The 20,003-nt window shown below is 58.2% G+C and overlaps 3 protein-coding genes across 3 annotated transcripts; all 3 read right to left on the bottom strand.

Annotated features, from left to right (window-relative positions):
• Nucleotides 1-1,232: 1,232 nt before the first annotated feature.
• IUM83_07151 (ankyrin repeat domain-containing protein) lies at nt 1,233-1,787 on the bottom strand (the record flags this gene model as incomplete). The annotated part of the gene is made up of 1 exon (XM_067931417.1): nt 1,233-1,787. One exon carries the CDS (start codon nt 1,785-1,787, stop codon nt 1,233-1,235), a length of 555 nt encoding a protein of 184 aa, XP_067780407.1.
• Nucleotides 1,788-4,501: 2,714 nt separating this feature from the next.
• Nucleotides 4,502-16,900, bottom strand: IUM83_07150 (putative fatty acid synthase subunit alpha; the record flags this gene model as incomplete). The annotated part of the gene is made up of 2 exons (XM_067931416.1): nt 4,502-11,803; nt 11,969-16,900. The coding sequence occupies 2 exons, from the start codon at nt 16,898-16,900 to the stop codon at nt 4,502-4,504; spliced, it is 12,234 nt and encodes a 4,077-aa protein (XP_067780408.1).
• A 2,045-nt stretch (nt 16,901-18,945) lies between these two features.
• On the bottom strand, nt 18,946-19,444 carry IUM83_07149 (Aldehyde dehydrogenase, mitochondrial precursor; the record flags this gene model as incomplete). The annotated part of the gene is made up of 2 exons (XM_067931415.1): nt 18,946-19,340; nt 19,405-19,444. The coding sequence occupies 2 exons, from the start codon at nt 19,442-19,444 to the stop codon at nt 18,946-18,948; spliced, it is 435 nt and encodes a 144-aa protein (XP_067780266.1).
• Nucleotides 19,445-20,003: the final 559 nt, after the last annotated feature.

The raw sequence follows: 20,003 nt of genomic DNA, 5'->3' as shown, positions 1-20,003 counted from the left end.
CCAAGCACAACCATGAACAACGGCTCCATCTACCAAGACGAACCATACTGGATTGAGTATGGGTACCGCCTCAACGGGTGTTTCTACATCGATTCGCCATATGATCCACAGTGTCGTGGTATTGGTGTTAACGGTGAGCGCTGTCGAAGAGATTGGAATTTGAATTGCATCGGATATTGTCACACACACGCCACTCAAGGGCCTCGAGTTGAAGACCCTCCAAGCTGGGCATTGATCAACCGTTGTCAGGGTATTGCCAAGAGTACCGGCTGTCAATGTTTGAAAGATTGGGAGATCTTTGACAACGGCCTTTGTATCTACCACCAAGCCCAAGCCCCGTATAGGCCTACGTACGGTTACTACTGATACCGGTGAAGACTACACGATGAGCGATGAGAAACAGCGAAAGAGTCGCCATGATCAAGCTTGGCGCCGGTTGCATAAGCACAGAAGCATAGCACTAAACGAATGAAGTTTAGCCACTTTCGTGCTACTACAATAACCAGTCTCTATGCGATTATGTACAACATAAGAAAATAGATACCTCGAGGCGGGCCGACGCGCGGTCTCAGAAATCCTTACAATCAATCGACAATGGGTCGAGGCCTCCGCTGGCCAACGGCGGGCGCAGCTCAGGTCGTCGACAGGCCGAGAGCCATCCGTTGCGCCCTGATTTATCCGCTTCTCACGCTTTTGACTCGAATTCTCAAGGCAGAGAAGAAGGTCAAGGATCACTGTTTCAGGGGTCATCACCACCATAGCAGTTCTAGCCATGAATAGGGTAGCCATCTTCGCTGCCATGAACAGAACCTGCTTTTCCATGGTTTTACGCGCTGTTAGGATATTATAGCTTACCTGGGGTGCTATTTTACACTCAGAATCCCTCTGAGATGATTCCGTGTGCAATCCGTGTTGCAGGTTGTCTTTTTGCGATACTAGAGAATTAGGATCGAAGGATTTCACATGGGAAAAGCTTGTTAAAGCTTCATTTGTTGTTAGCGAATCGACTCTAAGATGCTACGAACTGCAGGAGATTCTTGCGTAGTAGCAATGAAGAAAAAAGTCGAATCGCTACGTATTTACGGGTTCATTCGCTTGGCTTTCAGAGCGCTCCTGTCATACAACGGACGTTCTTGTTAGTCAAGCGAATGAACCCGTAAATACGTAGCGGCTTGACTTACTTGTCGGGGAGCATTCCAATCCATGCGACGTTTGTTGATTAGAGGATCGCCTCAACCGTTCAACAGCTCGGCTATGTCGATATTGCCAGACTGTCTATTCAGTAGGGACGCAGTCCAGCCGTTCACATCCACCACGTTCACGTCAGCACCAGACTCGATCAGGAATTCGACTGCTTCTTGCTGCTGTGTATCAACAGCGTGCATCAGCGCGGTCCATCCTTGATTGTCTGTTGCGTTTATATTGGCATGCCCACGATGGACCAGAAAAGCGGCTATTCGGACGTAGCCTCTTGCAGCACTGTACATCAATGCTGTAGCGCCGTTCTCGATCGTCGCATTGACATCAACGCCGTGATCAGTGATCAGATTGCGGATTTCACGGAGCCTTTTACCTTCGCCATCATCATCGTGCCATTCGTCCTCTTCATGCCTTTCATCGTTGTCGTTATCGTCACCATCGTCACCATCATCGTGCCATTCGTCCTCGTCATGCCTTTCACTGTTGTCGCCGTTGATGTCCAAGAGTCCTTCGCCATCGCTGCCGGTTTCATCCTGCCCGTCGTCTTCATCCTCTTCATCATCCAGACCTTGGGCATACTGCATCATTTTTCTCGTGTAGAAGTCGCCTTTCTCATTCGGATTGACTCTCTCTTCCAGAAGAATATTGGTGTACGAGAGATGCTGTCTCTTGTCAGCACTAGAGGTCGAGGTTGTAATCGAGCGTAGCGAGAACACTTGTGTGGGAGGATGAAAGTTCAAAAGTGAGCAGTGTTAGGTTGTGTTGCATCGGGGAAGGCCTCAACCAAAAACCCCTTACGGCTGACAGTGACTACTCCGGCCCACACCAAGTGGACAAGGGCGGCACATGATCCATCCTGGAAATCTCCGCGGAGTATTTCTTGGATCTGCCCTTCTCCCTCATAGTCACAACCACTCACAACTTTCACTACTTATTCTTATCGATTTCTTACTGGAATGACTAACCTCAACGGCTCAACTTCAACTCTCTGTCTGTGAGCCACTTCACCGTTGAAGTCTCGTATGGTGTACCAATCTCTGGGGTCGGGCGCTTCAGCGTCCATCAGTCTTCTCCGCTGTCTTCTCTGCTGCTCCCTGCTGCTCCCTTCTCCGCTGCTCTCTCCGCTGCTCTCTCCGCTGTCTTCTCTGCTGTGCTGTCCGCTGTCTTCTCTGTTTTCTCTGCGGCTCCTGTCCGCTGTGCTTTCCGCTGGCTGTGCTCTTCGATGCCTTGTCTTGAACGAATCAAAGAGTGAGCTGGCACAGATGACAGCGATCGTTATGTCCGAAATAAACAGTCTCATTTAAATATCTCAAAAATTAGAAAGTGTCAAATAAAGAGGGACAAACGTTTTTTCTTCTTCCCTCGCAAGGGTATGTCATTATTATGAGGTGTCCTTAATCTGAGTCGCTTTGTATGTCACTCACAAGCACTCACAAGCGATGCCGCCCGAGATCGTCGAGCAGCTGCTCGCCAAAAGTTGCTCAGAGCAAAAAGACCCGGAGCAACAAAACTTGCGGCCTCTTGAGCGCAACAACCGTCTGGAGTAAGAGCTTAACGCGGTAGCTAGAGCCGTTTATGGGGTCGGTGATAGGTCAACCGCAACACAGCCGGCCATGCACGTGCCCAAGGCGACGTCGCAGCCTGTTTGGTAGTGCCGTAAGTCAATGACCCGACGTCTACTTCGCATAGAGGCACGAACGCGACGACAGAAGGTGGTCAAGCGTAGCCTTGGCAAATTGCAAAACAAACAGGAAGGAGAGTAGTACCCTCAACGTCTCACAATACATTTCTCAGCTCAAAACCTTTCAAGATCCAAGACAGAAACAAAAGCATCGCATGAGTACCACTCAAGGTATTCGATTTTTGATTGAAGAACCAAAAATTTTCCAAGAAGTGATGAGCATCAGCGAGCCGAAGATATCAGATGAAGCTTCGGGCAAATCATGTGTGGGTGGGTACATCGGCTGTGGACAAATTGGTTGCGAACAAGTCGCTTCACTTTCAAATTTGTGGGATCGAGCGGAAGCTACAAGACGGACGACAGCCAAGCACAACCATGAACAACGGCTCCATCTACCAAGACGAACCATACTGGATTGAGTATGGGTACCGCCTCAACGGGTGTTTCTACATCGATTCGCCATATGATCCACAGTGTCGTGGTATTGGTGTTAACGGTGAGCGCTGTCGAAGAGATTGGAATTTGAATTGCATCGGATATTGTCACACACACGCCACTCAAGGGCCTCGAGTTGAAGACCCTCCAAGCTGGGCATTGATCAACCGTTGTCAGGGTATTGCCAAGAGTACCGGCTGTCAATGTTTGAAAGATTGGGAGATCTTTGACAACGGCCTTTGTATCTACCACCAAGCCCAAGCCCCGTATAGGCCTACGTACGGTTACTACTGATACCGGTGAAGACTACACGATGAGCGATGAGAAACAGCGAAAGAGTCGCCATGATCAAGCTTGGCGCCGGTTGCATAAGCACAGAAGCATAGCACTAAACGAATGAAGTTTAGCCACTTTCGTGCTACTACAATAACCAGTCTCTATGCGATTATGTACAACATAAGAAAATAGATACCTCGAGGCGGGCCGACGCGCGGTCTCAGAAATCCTTACAATCAATCGACAATGGGTCGAGGCCTCCGCTGGCCAACGGCGGGCGCAGTTCAGGTCGTCGACAGCATTCGGTGACGTCATGGTCAATTCGCTGGTGGTAAGGTGGAAAGGCACACGCGGCCCAAACATCATAGCGCTGGTTCATACTTTAAATGTAAACATCATTCGCGCTGACGTATTACTTCGATGTCATTGTCGTCGCGGTCGCTGCCATGAACATGCTTAGTAGAACACGTAGATGATATGATTTTGTAGCCTATACTATAGCGAGAACTCTTTGTTGTGATCCTTCGATGACTCGGAGCAATACCAGCTACGTACGAGTTGTAAGCTACGACAACAGTGTTTGAAGATTGAGTCATAATAGTGACCTTTTGATCCTGCAAGACGACAACGAGACGTGTTTCTCTGCATGCTTGAAATGCGACAGCATCTGCTTCGGGGAAGAGTGGTGCAAGCTTTCAAGAACCCGCGCGCAATGCTGACATGAAGACACCTGTTGTCTTCTCGTTTTCACTTCACTTTTAGCATTCGATCGAACAAACAAGGAGCCGAAGGCACCAGAGTCAACAACGCAGAAATATGCATCTTGTATTTACTAAAGTTCATTACGCAGGTGTACATCATATAATGCGCAAAATGCAAAATGTAAAACTACCTATACGTCATGGGAACTTACTCCTGGAAGTTGGCGACAGCCTGGGACACCGCGAAGTCGCCCGAGTGGCTGATGGACACGCTCAGCTTCGACAAGCCCAGACGGTTGAACACCTGCAGCGGGTAGCCCGACAGCAACACGGACGGAGCGCCCGACGCCGTCATGAAGATCTCAATCTCGCGCAGTGGGGCGCCAGCACCCTTCCACAGGTTCGGCTCCGTCGGCGAAGAGCTCGAGATCGCCTTGATCACAGCCTCCTTGGCGGCCCAGCGACCCGCGAAGCTCGCGGCCGGGTGTGGCGCGCTGTAGCAGTACGCCATCTCCTGGTCCGTGAAGTTGCGGCGGATGAAGTCCTCGCGGCCATTCAGGTTCTCGAACGTCGCCACAGGCTCCACGTCCACACCCATGCCCATGTTCTTGGACGCCAGACCCAGGTCGGTCGCCGCTTGGTTGATGGCAGTCAACAGCGTCGACGACGAGTCGGCCGAGTGCGTCTCCGTGGTCTTCTTCGACAATGCCGCCGCTTCCGCTGCAGCCTTCGCCTTCTTCGCGCGCTTCTCCGCGCGCTGGCGGCGGTTCTCCTCCGCAGTAAGCGAGTCCGCTCCGCCAAAGCGCCACGTCTTGGACGTCGCGTCGTACTCCGCGCGAGCCGTAGGGTCCAGGTACACGTTGCTCTCCTGCGCCGACGAGTACGGTGCCTCGTTCTTCACCTGGATGTGCGCCTGCTTGCCCGTGATCACGCCCTGAACGTGCGTGTTCATCTTGATCAAACGCTGCTCGCGACGAGCCGAGTAGTGCCGGAACTCCTCACCAGCCAGCGTAGACAGCAGGTAGTCCGGGTGCACCAGCACCACCTCGCCACCGGCCTGCCCGAAGCCGAAACTCTTCATCATCACAGCCTTGACGCCCACGGTCTGGTAGCTACGGTTCGGGTACACCAGGTGGTCGTACTTGCGCAGCGTCTCGCACGTGTTGTCCAGCTGACGGTTGCCCGGGATCAAACCTGTGTTCAGCACCTGCAGCAACCCGTTCAGCATCCACGCAGCGGCAGCGCCCTTCGGGTGGCCCGTCAGGTTCTTCTGGCAGATCACAGGGAGCGGGTTGCCCGCCGAGCGGCCCAGGTGAGCCATCTGCTTGTGGGTCACCTCGCTCTCGTTCTTGTCGTTGGCCTTGGTGCCCGTGCCGTGGAAGCTAGCAGCTCCGAGGTCGTCGATGTCCAGGTTCCACACGCTCAGCGCACCACGCAGAGGAGCGATGTCCGTGCGGCCATGGTAAAAGCCCTCGCCCCACATAGACTGCGCGGACTGGACCTTACGGACCTTCATCTCATCAAGGAAGGCCACACGAGACTCGTCCCCATCAATCAATGCCTTCTCACGCGCATACCACTTCTCGATGCTCTCCAGCTCATCGTCGAACTGACGGCGACGGAACTTCACGTCCAGCAACGGAGAAGGCTTCGAGTTGTCCGACGAAACCTCACGAGCCGTCGTCAGAATACCCTGACCAGGAGCAGGCACCGAACGACCGTTCTTGTCAGTCGCCGTGTTCGTCAGCGCCACGATACCATAGATCGGCAGACCCATTTCAAGCGCCAGCTGGGCATCCATCAGCAACTGAATACCAGCACCGTGACTCTCCATGAAGCCACCGCGCGTGGTCGAGCACGGACGGCACATTTCCTTGGGCTCACGACCCATACCAGTCTCCTTCACCGAGTCACTCGTGGCCTTCATCTGTGCGAACTCGAACGCACCCTCCTCACCGAAGTCATCGTAGCCACCAACGATGCAGATGCGAGCCTTGCCACTCTTGATGGTCTCCGCACCGATGTCCACGGATTCAGCAGCCGTGGCACAAGCACCCACAGGGGTCTTAATCGGACCAGACGAACTCAACAGCAGCATGTTCACCCAAGCCGGAGGCGTATTGATGAAGCACTCCTGCAAAGCGTCACTCGGGGCCGACTTGCCGAGAAGACGGTTCTTGTAGATCTGCGTGAACGCACGCATACCACCCATACCACCACCGGACGTGTTGCCAATCTCCGACACGTGCACGTACTGGTAGAACTCGTACGGGTCCGTCACACCAGCAGCGACAAACGCGTCCATAGTCGACGCCAACACGTACAACGTAATAGGGTCCACAGCATCGGCAAGATCCTTGGACAGACCAAGACGCTCCGCGCTCCAGCCCGTCGGGATTTGACCAGCGACGAAGCGGTCGAAGTTGAGCGCGCGAGGAATGTTCAGCACAGAGCCCTTACGCAGACGGATCATCCACGCGCCGGACGCGTTCTGGAACACATCCACGTTCTCCTTGCCCAGCTCCTTGCGGAACTGCAGAGCCTCCTCGCGGTCAGCCACCTCGATGGGAGACATCTTCTTGTCGATGGCCACCTGGTGCAGCACCATCTTGTTCTTCGGGTCGTAGCCGTCGAACAGCTCAGGCTCAACGATACGAATGCCCGAGTGCTTCAAGATGTCCTCCTCGTAGCGGGGCTTCACCTGGTGGTCCGGCACGATTTCCTTCGTCTTCGCGTCCACCCAGTTGCCCTTGTCGAACACGATGCGGCCAGTCAACCACGCCAGCTCAATGCAGCCTTCCAGCGAGAACTCGCCGTACGACTCCATCTCCCAGCGCGTGCGAGAGTTACCCCATGGACTCACCTCACCGAAACCAGTCACGACAACCACCTGGCGAAGGTCCAGCATGCCGCGCAGCATCGCCTGCTTCGCTGACGCCGACAGTCCAGACACACCCGACAGCTTCGGGAACGAGTTGCAATAGTAGCTCGACATATTCGCGCGAGGAGCGAACTTCTTCGAGCTCGGAGCAGCCAACTGCTGCTTCGAAGGCAGAGCCAGCATCTTCTTGTCGCTCTCAAGCGCAGCATGGATAGATGCTTGCAGCTTCGACCTCTTCATGATGTCTGCACGAATGACATCCACCTGGTCCTTCAAGTCGCTCACCTGGGCCATGCCACCAGTGAGGTCTGCGAAGATCGGAGATTCCGCCGCACGGTCGACAATGCTCGGGTGCATCAGCGCACTCAGGTTGAAGCCCATTTCAGTCGTGCTGAACGTTCTCATTCCCATCTTCTCCACACCAGCAGCAACCACATTGTTGCCAGACATCAGACCCGTGCCGCGGGTCCAACCGATAATCGCGCCGACGATCGATAGCTGGTCATCCCAGCCCTCCGAGTACCACTTGCCCATGAGACTTTCAACACCCAACTTCGACTCGGCGTACAGACCGTCGCCACCGAAGTTGCCGTGGTTCGGAGACATCGGCAGGATCACGAGTGCAGGCCGCGTCGTAATGTCACGAGCCTTCTTCGCCGTGACAACCTCTCCCAGCAAACGCATCGTGTTCGTCAGCATGATGCGGTGCGCCAGCTCCGAGCGCGAATCAATGTCCGTGATCGTGCGTCCCACCTCCGACAAAGCCGCAAACGGGATCACGAAGTCCAGGTCCAGCTTGTGCACATTGTAAATGTGCGCCACCAAGTTCTGCACGTCCACTTTGGACGCCTGGTTGAATGGCAACACGATGAGACGGCTACCACGGCTGCCGTGCTGCTCGTAGATCTCGCGGAACAGCGCCGTCGTCTTCATACTGAAGCTGCTCGTCGTCACGAACACCGTCGCGCCACCTTCCAGCAGCGCCTTCACGATCTCGGCACCAATGGAGTTCTTGCCGCAACCGGTCAGTAGCGCCACCTTGCCAGCAAATGAAATACCCGTTGAGGCCATCTCACGCATGCACGACAGCAACACGCAGGTCGACTCGACGTCGTACAGACGAATCGTCGGGTCCACATCGGACGGTTTGCGGACATGCACGTGCGGCAGAACGATCTTTTTCAGGTTCTCGTTGAGGCCGTAGCGCAACGACGACGAACGAGCAACCAGAGACTTCTCAGACTCCCGCTTGGCGCGCTTACGAAGAGAGTCGCGAAGCGCATTGAGCTTGGCACCTTCGGCAGGAGCCAGCTTCTTAGTTTTAGCCGACTGCTTGTCAGCCACACCCGATGCAGCCTCCTCTTCCTCGTCGAATTCGTCGTCGTCACTGTCAGGTTCATCACTGCTCATGCTGCCGTTGTCGTTCAAGGTAGACTCGAATCCGACAGCACTGGTCATTCCAGCCGTAACATCAGTGCCAGCAACCTTGCCGGTCTCGATGGCGTCGTTGTACTCCAGTCCACGTGCCACCTCGTCAACATAGTTGATAGAATCGGTCACACCTTCACGAGGCACTTCAGCGTACTCCAACTCTCCGTTCTCGAGGATGCGGAGCTGCGGCTGCGTCGGCTTGAAGATCTGCATGTTCACAGGGTTCGTGTTCAGCCATTCTCCGACTTGCTCCACCAATAGCTGGACGGCCTGTGACAGTTCAGGGCTGCTTTCTTCTTCAGCACGAGACACGAAGAACTGCGTGCACTGCAAAAGCTCAGGTGTAGCACGGTTGCACAGATAAGGCTTAAACCACTCAAGTGGCGGAAGCGCAGACTCATCCGCAATCGTGTCCACGTTCTTGTTGATAAAACGGGTCATGGCCTCGAAGTGGGTGTTGAGACCCTCGTTCACACCTAGCTTCGGGTTCACAGGCACACCCTTGGCAGCAGCCGCAGTGCGGTAGTACAGCTCCATCGCATCCTGAACAGCCCAGTTCCAGTAGCTGTCGTACTGACGCTCCTTCTTCGCGTCGAACTTGCCGACAATGCCAGAGCCGTAGAACTCGCCGTGCTCCGTCACCCACTGCGACACCGACGACTCCAGGTCCTCACGCAAGTCAACCTCCGTTTCGATTTTGCGGTGCCAGTCCAGCTGGTCGTCGCCGAGGTACGAGTTCAACGCCTCCACCTGGTCCGCGATCATCGCCTTCAGACGCTTCTCAAAGTCGCTCGGCAGCGAGCTAGACTGCATCGCCGGCTGGCCCATCGCCGGACCAGCCATCATTCCGCCCAGCTTCGACAGGTACGGGATGTCGATGCCAGCGAACTTCGCGTAGTCGTCCACGACACCATCCAGCCACTTCTTCGCCGTGACATCGTCTGTCAGACGCTGCTTCGGGTTCTGCGTCAGACCGTGCAGCAGCACACTCTCGATGCGGCCGCTCGGCAGGCAGCGTTCGCTCGACAAGTACTCCTTGATGGCCGACAGACCAAAGCCGCCAGGCATCTTGCTCGCGAGCATCTTCGCGATCAGAGCGCTCGTCACCTTGCCGGGCGACGCGTAGTCGGGGAACTTGCCCGCCAGCTCGGCCAGCTTCATCTCCGCAGCATCATCCGGGCCCGAGCCGAACTCCTTCTCCAGATCACCAACGATCTCGTTCTGCACAGCAGACTTGCCAGCCGACAGCTCCTTGATGGTTGCCGTCTCAGGGATATCAGTGAACGCCTTGCCGAACTTCGCCGCAAGCATCACCAGCAGAGCGTGCTTTGCCTCCACGGGCTTGTCGCCAACCGTAGGGATCGACACTGGCGCCGGGTTGAACGACATTCCCACCGCGCCTGGCGCAGCAGCCATCGTCGGGCGAGCCAGAGAAATACCCGCGAACGAAGCGTAGCCGTTCACGCTGTCATCCAGCCACTTGCGCGCGTCCGCATCGCTCTTGAAACGGGCCTGCGGAGCCAACAGCAGCGAGTGCGCCAGGACGCTCTCCATGCGACCAGCTCCCAGACCCTTCTCGCCGCTCAGGTACTCCTTGATGCTCGACATCGTGAAGCCACCAGGCATCTTGCTTGCCACCACCTTGTTGATCAGGCCGTTCGTCACCTTACCCAGCGTGTTGTAGCCCGAGAACTTCGACGCCAGCTCCTTCAGCGGCACCTCGCCAGCGCCCTCGGGGACGCCGCCACCGAACTCCTTCTCGAGGTCGCCCAGGATCTCGTTCTGCACCGCAGACTTGCCAGCGCAAAGCGTCTTCACGTCCGTGTCTTCCTTGATCTCGCCCAGATCCTTGTTCAGGCGCACAGCGAGGAGCACACGAAGAACGTGCAGGGCGGCAACTGGCGCGTCCTCTGCAGCAGGGGCCGACGACGCAGCAACCGGAGCAGGAGCAGTAGCAGTCTGCACCACCGGGGCAACCACAACCGGAGCAGCAACCGGGGCCGGAGCAGCAGGAGCTGCCTCCACCTTCGGAGCAGACGCAGCAGCAGCCTTCGCAGCGGCGGCCGCGGCCTCAGCGGCAGCCTCAGCAGCCAGGCCGCGCGCGTACTCCGAGGCAGAGATGTTCGACGTCTCCTCCTCGAAGTGGACAACCTCGCGGTCACGCTGGTACCACAGGATCTCACGCGGCACGGACGGGAAGTCGCCCACCTGCAGAGTGCGCAGCGCCATGTTCGTCAACGTTGGAGCAGGACCAATCTCCACGAAGCGGCGAACGCCACCCTCCGAGAACAGAAGCGCCTGCGTCTTGATCCACTGCACGGGAGACGCAAACTGGTACGCCAACAGCTCCACCACCAGAAGGTGCGCGAGCTGGGCCTTCGTCGTCAACTGCCACTGCATCGGGTCCAGCACCTCCGCCAGGTACGGGCTCTTCGTCGCCTCGTACACCTCCTCGAAGTACGACCGCTCCAGCGAGAACGGGGTGGCCACCAAGTTAGGGATGTACCGGTTCACCAGAAGCGGAAGCTGGCGCTCCAGCACCTGCGGGTCGAACTTCGTGCGCAGCAGCGCACGGAACGACGGCACACCGCCCAGAAGCTCGCGCGAGTGGAACGGCACGTCAATTCCCACCAGCGGGATCGTCGCCAGGCCTCTCGCCAACGTAAACGGACGCCCGCTCTGCTCGCACTTCTCCTTGCGAGCGCGAGCCTGCGCCAACGACTCCGTGATGACCTTCTCCACCTCTTCAGGAGCGCTCGACTTCACCGTCTTGAACGCAGACAACGCCAGCGACAGCGTCTCCAGGTTCACGTTCTCGCCAGCAACCACGTACTGGCGCTGCTGGATGTTGAAGTTCACCACTTGCAGGAGCTTGCCCGAAGCAGCCTCGATACCGTCCACGATCTTGTACATGACCTCTTCCGTGAAGTGGTGGCCAACACGAGTGGGGTTCGTGGCCACCATTCCGTAGTCCGAGCGTCCTTCGGCGTCGCGCTTCACAGCCTTCTGCATGATTAAACCACGCAGGAACACGACTTCCACGACGTCCTCCACAGCCAAAGCGCCAGCGAACGAGCTCAGGCCGGCGTACTCACCAAGGGAGTGACCAGCAAAGTGCGCGTCGTCAGGAATCAGCTGCGCTGCCTCAATCTCAGAGAACATGGCCTTCTCCAGCAGCACGAGCGCAGGTTGGCTGAACTGAGTTGCGAACAGCAAACCTTCCGGGGCGGAGAAGCTAAAGCTCTGTGTACGAGCATTGATTTCCGGCAACAGCGGTGCGATTTCACCAGTCACGGGGTCCTCGCACGTCAAACTCATGTACTTTTCGCGAATCTTACGGCCCTTCTTGCCACCAAAGTGCACCGTAATGGACTTCGGGTTCTTGCGCACCATCTCGAGGATAGAGAAACCAAACGTGTTGCGCAGGTGGACATCACCACGGTTCCAGATCTCGCGAGCAACCGAAGACTCCTGGTAGCGGTCCATGCCCATGCCAACCGCAGCAGAGCCCTGGCCAGTGAACACAAACGCCATCGGCGCCTGCTTCACCACAGCACGAGCGCTAACCACGCGCTCGCCGGAGCCGTTTACAACCTCCACCGACAGAACCTTCTTGCCGTTGTCGAGGCCGATGTGACGCGCCTGCATGAACAGCTTGTCGCCCGGGTACACCATGCCGTCGAAGTTCACGTCGTAGTCCACGACGTTGCTGTCGAAGCCCAGGCCGAAGCTCGAGATGACCAGGTCGCGGACCTTGGTCGCAGTCCACAGACCGTGCATGATCGGCTTGCCCTTCGGGAGGTGGCCCAGGATGGCCGCGTACTTCGAGCGGTGAATCGGGTTCAGGTCGCGCGAAGCCACGGCGTACGCCAACGCGTTCGTCGGCACGTCGATCTCCAGCGGCTTCTCCAGCATGTGCGAGCCACCGTTCGCAAACATTCCGCCGGCATTCGTATCCGCCGGTTGCACCTGGCGCAGGAACGCCACCACGGGGCTCTCGTTCACCTCCTCGCTCGTGAACTCGACCGTGCCAATCTCCACGTTCGAGCCGGCCTCCGCGCGGAACAGCACGCCTGACACCTCCACCGAGCTCAGCGAGCCGATCGACGCGTATTGCTTCTTCGTCGTCAGCTCAAACGACAGGTGGTCGCCGACGTTCACTGAGGTCTCGGCACCAAGCTTCAGCCACGACTTCGCCTTCAGGATCTCCACGTCCTCCGGGCGGCTCGGCACGAATTCGTCCGTCGACTTGTCAATCGAGAACGTCGACTCGAAGTCCTCGAACGAACCGCGGATGAGGAACTCGCTGTGCAGCTCCACCAGGGGCTCCAGCACCTCCTCCATTTGCTCGTCCACCGTCTTGCGCGAGATGATGGCCACACCATGCACGATCTTGCCGCTGTCGATGATGCGCAGACTGCCGACGTTCGACGTGCTCACGATGTCGTCGCCAGGCAGGAATGTCGCCGACGCCTTGCGCGATGACAGCAGCTTGTACGAGTGCTTCAGGTGCACCAGGTCCAGCAGGTTGCCCTTCACCTCCTTCGTGAACACCGACTGGATCAGCGGACGCCACGACACGATCGTCGAGAAGTCGGCGGGAGCACCCTCCTCGTCCTCACTGAGACCCAGCGCGGCGCGATACGCGACGATGTCCTCCTTCGTAATGCTGAAGTCGGCCGTGAAAGGAGACATCACGCTCTCCGCGCACGCAGCCTCGCACGACTCCTCCTCCTTGCCCTCGATGGCCACCCAGAAGCGCGCGTAGAACGCCTTCACCTTGTCGATGAAGCCGCTGCCCTCCGAGTGGACCGCACACGACAGCTCGGGGTGGTGCTGGAACGTCATCTCCAACGCCACCACGCCAGCCTTCAGCTCGGTCACCGCCGGGCGAACCTCGTTCACCACAACGGCAATGGACGCGTCCTTCTTCGTGATCTCGATCACGGGCCCCGAAATGTCAATGGAGCTGTCGAACACACGAACACCAGCAGCATCGACCACGTACTTCTGGCCTGCCTGGGGGACAAGCAGCTGACGCACCGGGTTTGCCAGCCACTTCTTCTCCTCCACGACGTGCGTCGACGAGATCAGCGCCTGCAGCCACTCCTTGTCGCTCACGGATGCCGCAAGCGCAGCAAGCCACTCGTCAGCAGACGGCACGGCGCTCTCCTCCGTCGGGATCGACACCTCCACGCTGCCGTCGGTTTCCGTCACCTCGACGCCGGCGATGTCCACGGTTTGCTTGGCGGCCACAACCGGCGCAGCAGCAATCGCGCCGCTCTCCTTCACAACGTTGACGAAGCCAGTGTTGATGCCTTCCAGGATGTCCGCAACGGGCTCGTCCACCACCGTGCTGTAGCGGACAGCCACGGGGCCCTGCAGAATGAACACGCGCTGCGCATCGTGCTCCGGCACCGCGTCCAAGTCCTCCGAGTACCACAGCGAGTCCTTCTTGAACCACGTCTTAAACTCGGCGTCAATCGCAGGCACGAAGTTCACCGGCTTGCCGCCCGTGCGGCAAAGCTCCAGGAAGAAGTCGCAGTCCGGCACCGACAGCAGCGTCGACACCGTCGCGGGGTACTTCGCGATAAACGCGCTCACCGTTCCGCGCGGGTTCGACTTGAGCTCCGACTGGTCGAACAGCGCGCCTGAGCTCTCGCGGCGGAAACGCTCCTCCGTGCGCGTGATGAACTTGCTCACGCGCGAGAAGTACGTGTCGTGCACCCAGCGCTGCGGCTTGCCTTCCACCTCCACGTACGTCAGGTCGACCAAGCGCGTCAGCACGTCTCCGTACGACATCTCCTCCAGCTCCGCCGGAACGACCTCACCCGTCTCCACGTTGCGCTTGCAGCCGAAGTACGGCTTCTGGTAATCCGCGTTCAGGCGCGTGATGATGTCCTTCTTGTTGAGGCGGAGCGCCAGCTCCACCTGCTCGCGCGGGATGGAGAAGTACTTGTCGTCGAACTCCTTCCACAGCAGCGCGCAGCGGTTCGCCACCACGTGGATCGGCTCGCCCAGCTCCGACGTGACCGTCACGACGCCGCCCACGACACCCGTGTAGCTCGTCTCCCACTCCAGCTCCGACTCGATACCTGGAGTGTCCACAAGCAGCTTCTTCACCGCCGGCGCGGTCGCAGCCTCCTTCGCAACCATCACGCGAGAGCCCATCAGGATACCATCCGCAGGCATCTTGTGCAGGTGGCCCCGGGACAGACTCCACTCGCCCGTCAGGTACTGCTTCGAGTCCTCCCAGTTGCCGAAGCCAGAGCCGACCACCAGCAGCACGTTCGACACGCGACGAATCGCGGCGTACGTCTCCTCCATCGGCTGGTGGAAGTCCTCGAAGCTGTGGTGGCCACCAGCGCGACCGCCAGTCCACTGCAGCATCACGGTCATCGATGGCATCGCCGCCGCGATCTCCAGCACCGCGTTGATGCCGTCCACCGAACCCGGCTTGAAGCACACCACCTTGATACCGACGGCCTCCAGCTGCGACATCATCTCAAGCGCACGCTCCTGCGTCGGGATGCCGGCGCCAATCGTGATGCTTTCAATGGGCACACCGCTGCGACGCATGCGGAGCACCATCGGGAACTGGAAGCCCCACTGCTTCGCGTTCAGGTACAGCATGTTGATCGCAATGCCGAGGCCAGGCTTGATCTTCGACACCAGCTCGTTCACCGCGTCTTCGAAGATGTTGGGGCGCGACAGACCACCGGCGGCAAGCTCGCCGTGGAAACCAGCGTTCTGGATCGCCGCAACCAGGTCGATACCTTCCAAGCTCGTCGTGGGCGTCATGCCCGCCACCATGACCGGCGGTTTGTTCAAAGCGCGCGTAAATCTGTTGTAGAGCTTGCCCGACGCGGTCACCTGAGGACCGAACTTCTTAGACCACGTCGTCTCGGCCGGGGTGAAGGTCGGCGCTGCGTCGATGAATTGCTGCAGGCCGATGTGAGGAGCGTACTTCGTCGACATGCTCATGACGGGGTGCTTGGCGGTCGCAATGACCACCTCGATGCCCAAGCCTTCCGCGAACTTGTCGCTCAGTTTTGCCACACCGAGGTCTGGGCCAAACTCCAGGACGTGGGTCGCGTTCGAGTGGTGCTCCGCGATCTTCGCCCACGTCGCCGTCCAGTCCACGAGCTGCAGCAGCTGCATGTTAATAAGTGCATCGACGACGTCGTCCACCGTCTGCAGGTTCGTGGCCTCCGCGTTCGTAGCGTACACGGGCACCTGCAGCTGGCTGCCCTTGATCTCGCACTTGACGCGTTGGACGTCCTGGACCAGCTTCGGCTTGGCCTCCGTCAGCAGCGGCGTGTGGAAAGGAGCTGACAGCGGCAAGAAGGACAGCGAGCCCGTGGGCTTGCGCTGCGAGTGCGGGATGCGCGTCTGGTTGCCGTCGGGCTTGGCGAACAGACCCTCCAGCGCCTGCTTCAGCAGCGTCAGCGTCGCGGGGAAGCCCGTCACGTTCATCATGTCCGACGCGTTGATGAGAGACAGCTGCAGGTCGGGCGTCTTGGTCCGGCGCCTGGCCACCTCGATGGCCTTCAGCACGTGCTCCTTCTTCAGCCCGCGCACGGCCAGCATCGGACCGGCGTCCGCGATCTTCTTGCCGTCCTGCTTGTACTGCGTCAGGAGCTGCTCGTACGTCTCCTGCGCGCGCAGTCCCTGCCAGAACATGTAACGCAGCACGGAGACGCCGATGTCGGCGAACTCGTGGGCAGTCTTGGCCGCCGAGAAGATGACGGCGCTCACCACGCCCTGGCTGTGGCCCACCGCCGTGGCGGAGCTCTTGACCACGCTCTCGTGCGTCACGCCGGCGGTCTCGAGGAAGTTGAGGTAGTTGGCGCACTGCGTGAGCACCAGCAGCGGCATGCTGAAGTACACGCGGTCGAGCGCCAGGTCTGCGGGGGCGTCGCCGACCTCCAGGCTCTGCAGCCAGCAGTGCACGTCGATGACCGCCTCGAAGGCGACGGAGGCCTTGGCCTCGTCCGTGCTGGACTCCTCCAGCAGCGCCTGTGCAGCACGCTCAATGAACGCGCGCGTGGCGCTGGTCTCGGACGCGGCGTAGAGCCGCTGCAGCTCAGTCCAGTAGGAGATGCCCTGGCCACCGAATTCCGGGACGAAGGTGAACTTGCCCGTGTCCATTGCGTCTGCCAACGCGGACACGGACGTCGTCTCCTCCGTCGTGGTGGTAGTTGTGGTGGTGGTGGTCGTGGTCACGACCGTCTCCGTGTGCTCGCCCGCCGTCGTCGTGGTTGTGGTAGTGGCGGTGTGGTTTTCCTCGCTCATGGTGATCTAGTGGTGTCGGAGAGAAGAGAGGGAGGGGGGGAGGTGGCGTCCGTAGGTGCGTCTGGAGGCCCTTTTGCCTTCTTCTTCTTCTTCTTCTTCCGAGCGCGGGTTGCTTCCTGCGCGTGCGCGTGCGAGTGCGGGCGAGTGAGCTGCGAAAGGGAAATGCTCCAGTGAGGGGGAGGCGGCTGAGCGCGCTGGGCCTGTCGATTCCCCCTCGCACCACTTATGACGCATTTGACCGCCATTTGCTCCGGAGACACCAGGCAGAACGCGATCTGCTGGTGCGCAAAACAGAGGTGGCGCTGTGTTACTGGAGGAAATAACAAATCTGTTATACATGATGTCGCATATTCGATAATAAGTACCCTGGTGAAAACCTGGCCAATACAATTGAATATATAATGTTTCTGCCTAACTATGATACCTTTGTAAACGTATCGAGTAGATACGATCAAGTAAGACAAGTTCTCTGTTGTAGGAACGGGGTAGGGGACGTGACGCACTTCCTCCTGAGTGGGAGGTGCCGTCGACGTCACTTGGTTAAAGTTGCCTTTTGTATCGGAGACCGTCTCACCCCAGCCGGTGCTCCTCCTTCCTTCTCTTCAACCCAAACTTACGCTACCCCAGCAGGCGGTGCGCAGCGGCAAGTGCCTGGGCGGCGGCGGGCGGAGTGCCGGTGACGAGGACGGCCACCAAAATGCCTGCCAGCAGGCTTGCTTCCGCTTCGGCGCAACTTTAGCGAGCTACTGTAGCGAGCACCGAAGCGCTGACTGCCCGCCGAACCTCATCAAACTGAAGTGGGACACTTCCCCCAGCGATGATGCGGTGACGTCATGTGTAGCCATGCCAAAAGAGGAAGAGGCGTCCGCTCGCGAATCGCTGGTCGACGGTGCGCCTTTTGTCACTTCCGCCGGGCCGGGGCCCGCGCGTCATTTGCGGAGCCGCGTGACAGCGGAAACCTGTGGCTGCGAGCGCTGCCCACGCCGATTCTGGCGGTGTTTTGCCGAGCGATTTGCATGCGGCGGGCGCGCCGCCACTGCCGGACGTGCAGCTCCACCATTGCGCTTCAGGGCGCCGCACGCACACACACGACGCAGTTCGCCAGACTCACCCTTTCGGCAGCAGGCTTAGTGTGCCCAGCAGTGGTGGCGACAGCAGCCCCCAGGCAGATAAGGCAGAGGTGCTGCACGGAACCTCACGCCCCATCTCTTCCTCCTTTCGCCCACCTCGGTCGCCAGCGTTCCACGGAGCGCAGGCGCGCAGCGTTCTCCGGCGTATCATCGCGTGAGCGCCTGCCCCGCTTGCTTACTTGCTTGCTTGCTTGATTGCTGCTGCGGGCACGCAGGGCTCGCCATTCAAGCGTGCGTGAGCGTATCACCGCGCTGAAAGGGTCGTGAGGGCGCGTGAACGCTCGGACTTGGACTCGGAGGCGCCCGCAGCTTGGTGGCCAGCCGCTAGGCATTGCATGCCAATCAATGGGGCTCGCCACGCACTTCGCCCGAACACGGCGGATACTGGCGGTCTGCGTCGATTTAACGCGGTCGCCTACGTCACTCGATGTCGCCCGACGGCTATCGACGCCGGCGCGTCGATACAAGCGACCTTCGCTACACCGGAAACTCGTTATAATGCATATGGAGCAAATTAATCATGTTTGGGAGGCAAAGTGAAGTTTACTCAGCTAAAGTGAAGTTTACTCAGCTAAAGTGAAGTTTACTCAGCTAAAACGTATTCGTCGCCGCTTGGAGCATCGAGTGCAGGTAAACGCACAAACGCAGCTTGTTCAGCCAATGTCAGAGTCTCGAACGGCGTGTTCGACTCGAACACGTCGTAGCCGTACACAGCACTAACCCTTGTTGCCGCCACCAAGAAGGGTGGTCTTAATACCCTGTTCATGATCTTTCCGGTCTATGTTGCGAGGCCTGGTCCATATTGGGTCGAACGGGTCACCACGCTCGCACCCTTCACTGTGCAATTCATGAACACATCGTAAATGCGTTCCTGTAAGAAAACGCGCGTATCCGTAATGCAGCACTGACTCTGGTTCATGAACAGACCCAGCTGCGACTGCTTGATGGCAGATCGATGTCCGCGTCGTCGAGGATGATATTGGCGGACTTGCCGCCCAATTCCAGAGTGACGCGCTTGAGGTTGCTCACGTGCGACGTGCGCATGATCTGGTACCCGACTTCCGTCAATCCGGTAAATGCAACCTCGTCCATGTTGGGGTGCTGAGCAAGGCGGCGGCCAGCGCTAGCGCCTACACCTGGCACAATGTTTACCACGCCCTTAGGAAAGCCAGCCTCCACAATGAGTTCACCAACGCGGAGAGCCTTGAGGACGGTCTGTTTGGCAGGCTTCAGCACGACGGTGTTACCAGCAGCAGTGCGGGGTCCAGCTTCTACGCCATCATGAGCAGCGGGAAGTTCCACGGGATGATCTGAGCGCACACACCAACGGGTTTAGCCTTGGTATGGATTCACCGAGTGCAGATGACAAAGCACCACGGAGGTGAGCGGTTGCGAGGTCGCGTAGCCGCAGCATGCCCCCGCGGGGTGCCCACGAGAAAACGTTAGTATCACACGTTCAGATCTGAATAACACAGTAAAGCATCACACAAAAAAACATGGATGGTGCAGCACTTTCTGCATTGACAGTGCAGGATTCGCAGCACATCTCTGCCAGCGCGCTGAGGTCCTCCGAAGGTGTCCTTAATGTTAACGTCGTTTGTGGCGTGCCGTGTTGTGCCATTCCTCCTTCCTCTTCTAGGCCTTCGACTCCACTGGATCGCCCAGAAGCTGCAGCGCAGTCATGGTGGGTATCAGCCTGGCTGAGCTACCTCCGGAGGAGCTTCATGCAGGGGATACAATAGCGTATTTTTCGTGGGCGTTTGTTTGTGGGGACCCCCGCGGCTACCGCGAGTCCGTCGTGCTGAGCGTAGATCCAAGAAACGACGAGGACAAGCCGATCCAAGTCAACACGGACGAGGTTATTCCTCTTACGATGAAGATTAAGAGGCTCGTTGATCGTAATGGTCACCGCTGTACGGAAGACGAGGCTAAGTGGCGGAATTTGCGTTCATTTCGGCTAGTTATTAGTACTT

This window comes from Phytophthora cinnamomi (genome assembly GCF_018691715.1).
Source record: "Phytophthora cinnamomi strain GKB4 chromosome Unknown Contig127, whole genome shotgun sequence".
Lineage (NCBI taxonomy): Eukaryota > Oomycota > Peronosporomycetes > Peronosporales > Peronosporaceae > Phytophthora > Phytophthora cinnamomi.
This window is presented reverse-complemented; position numbering and strand designations above follow the sequence as displayed.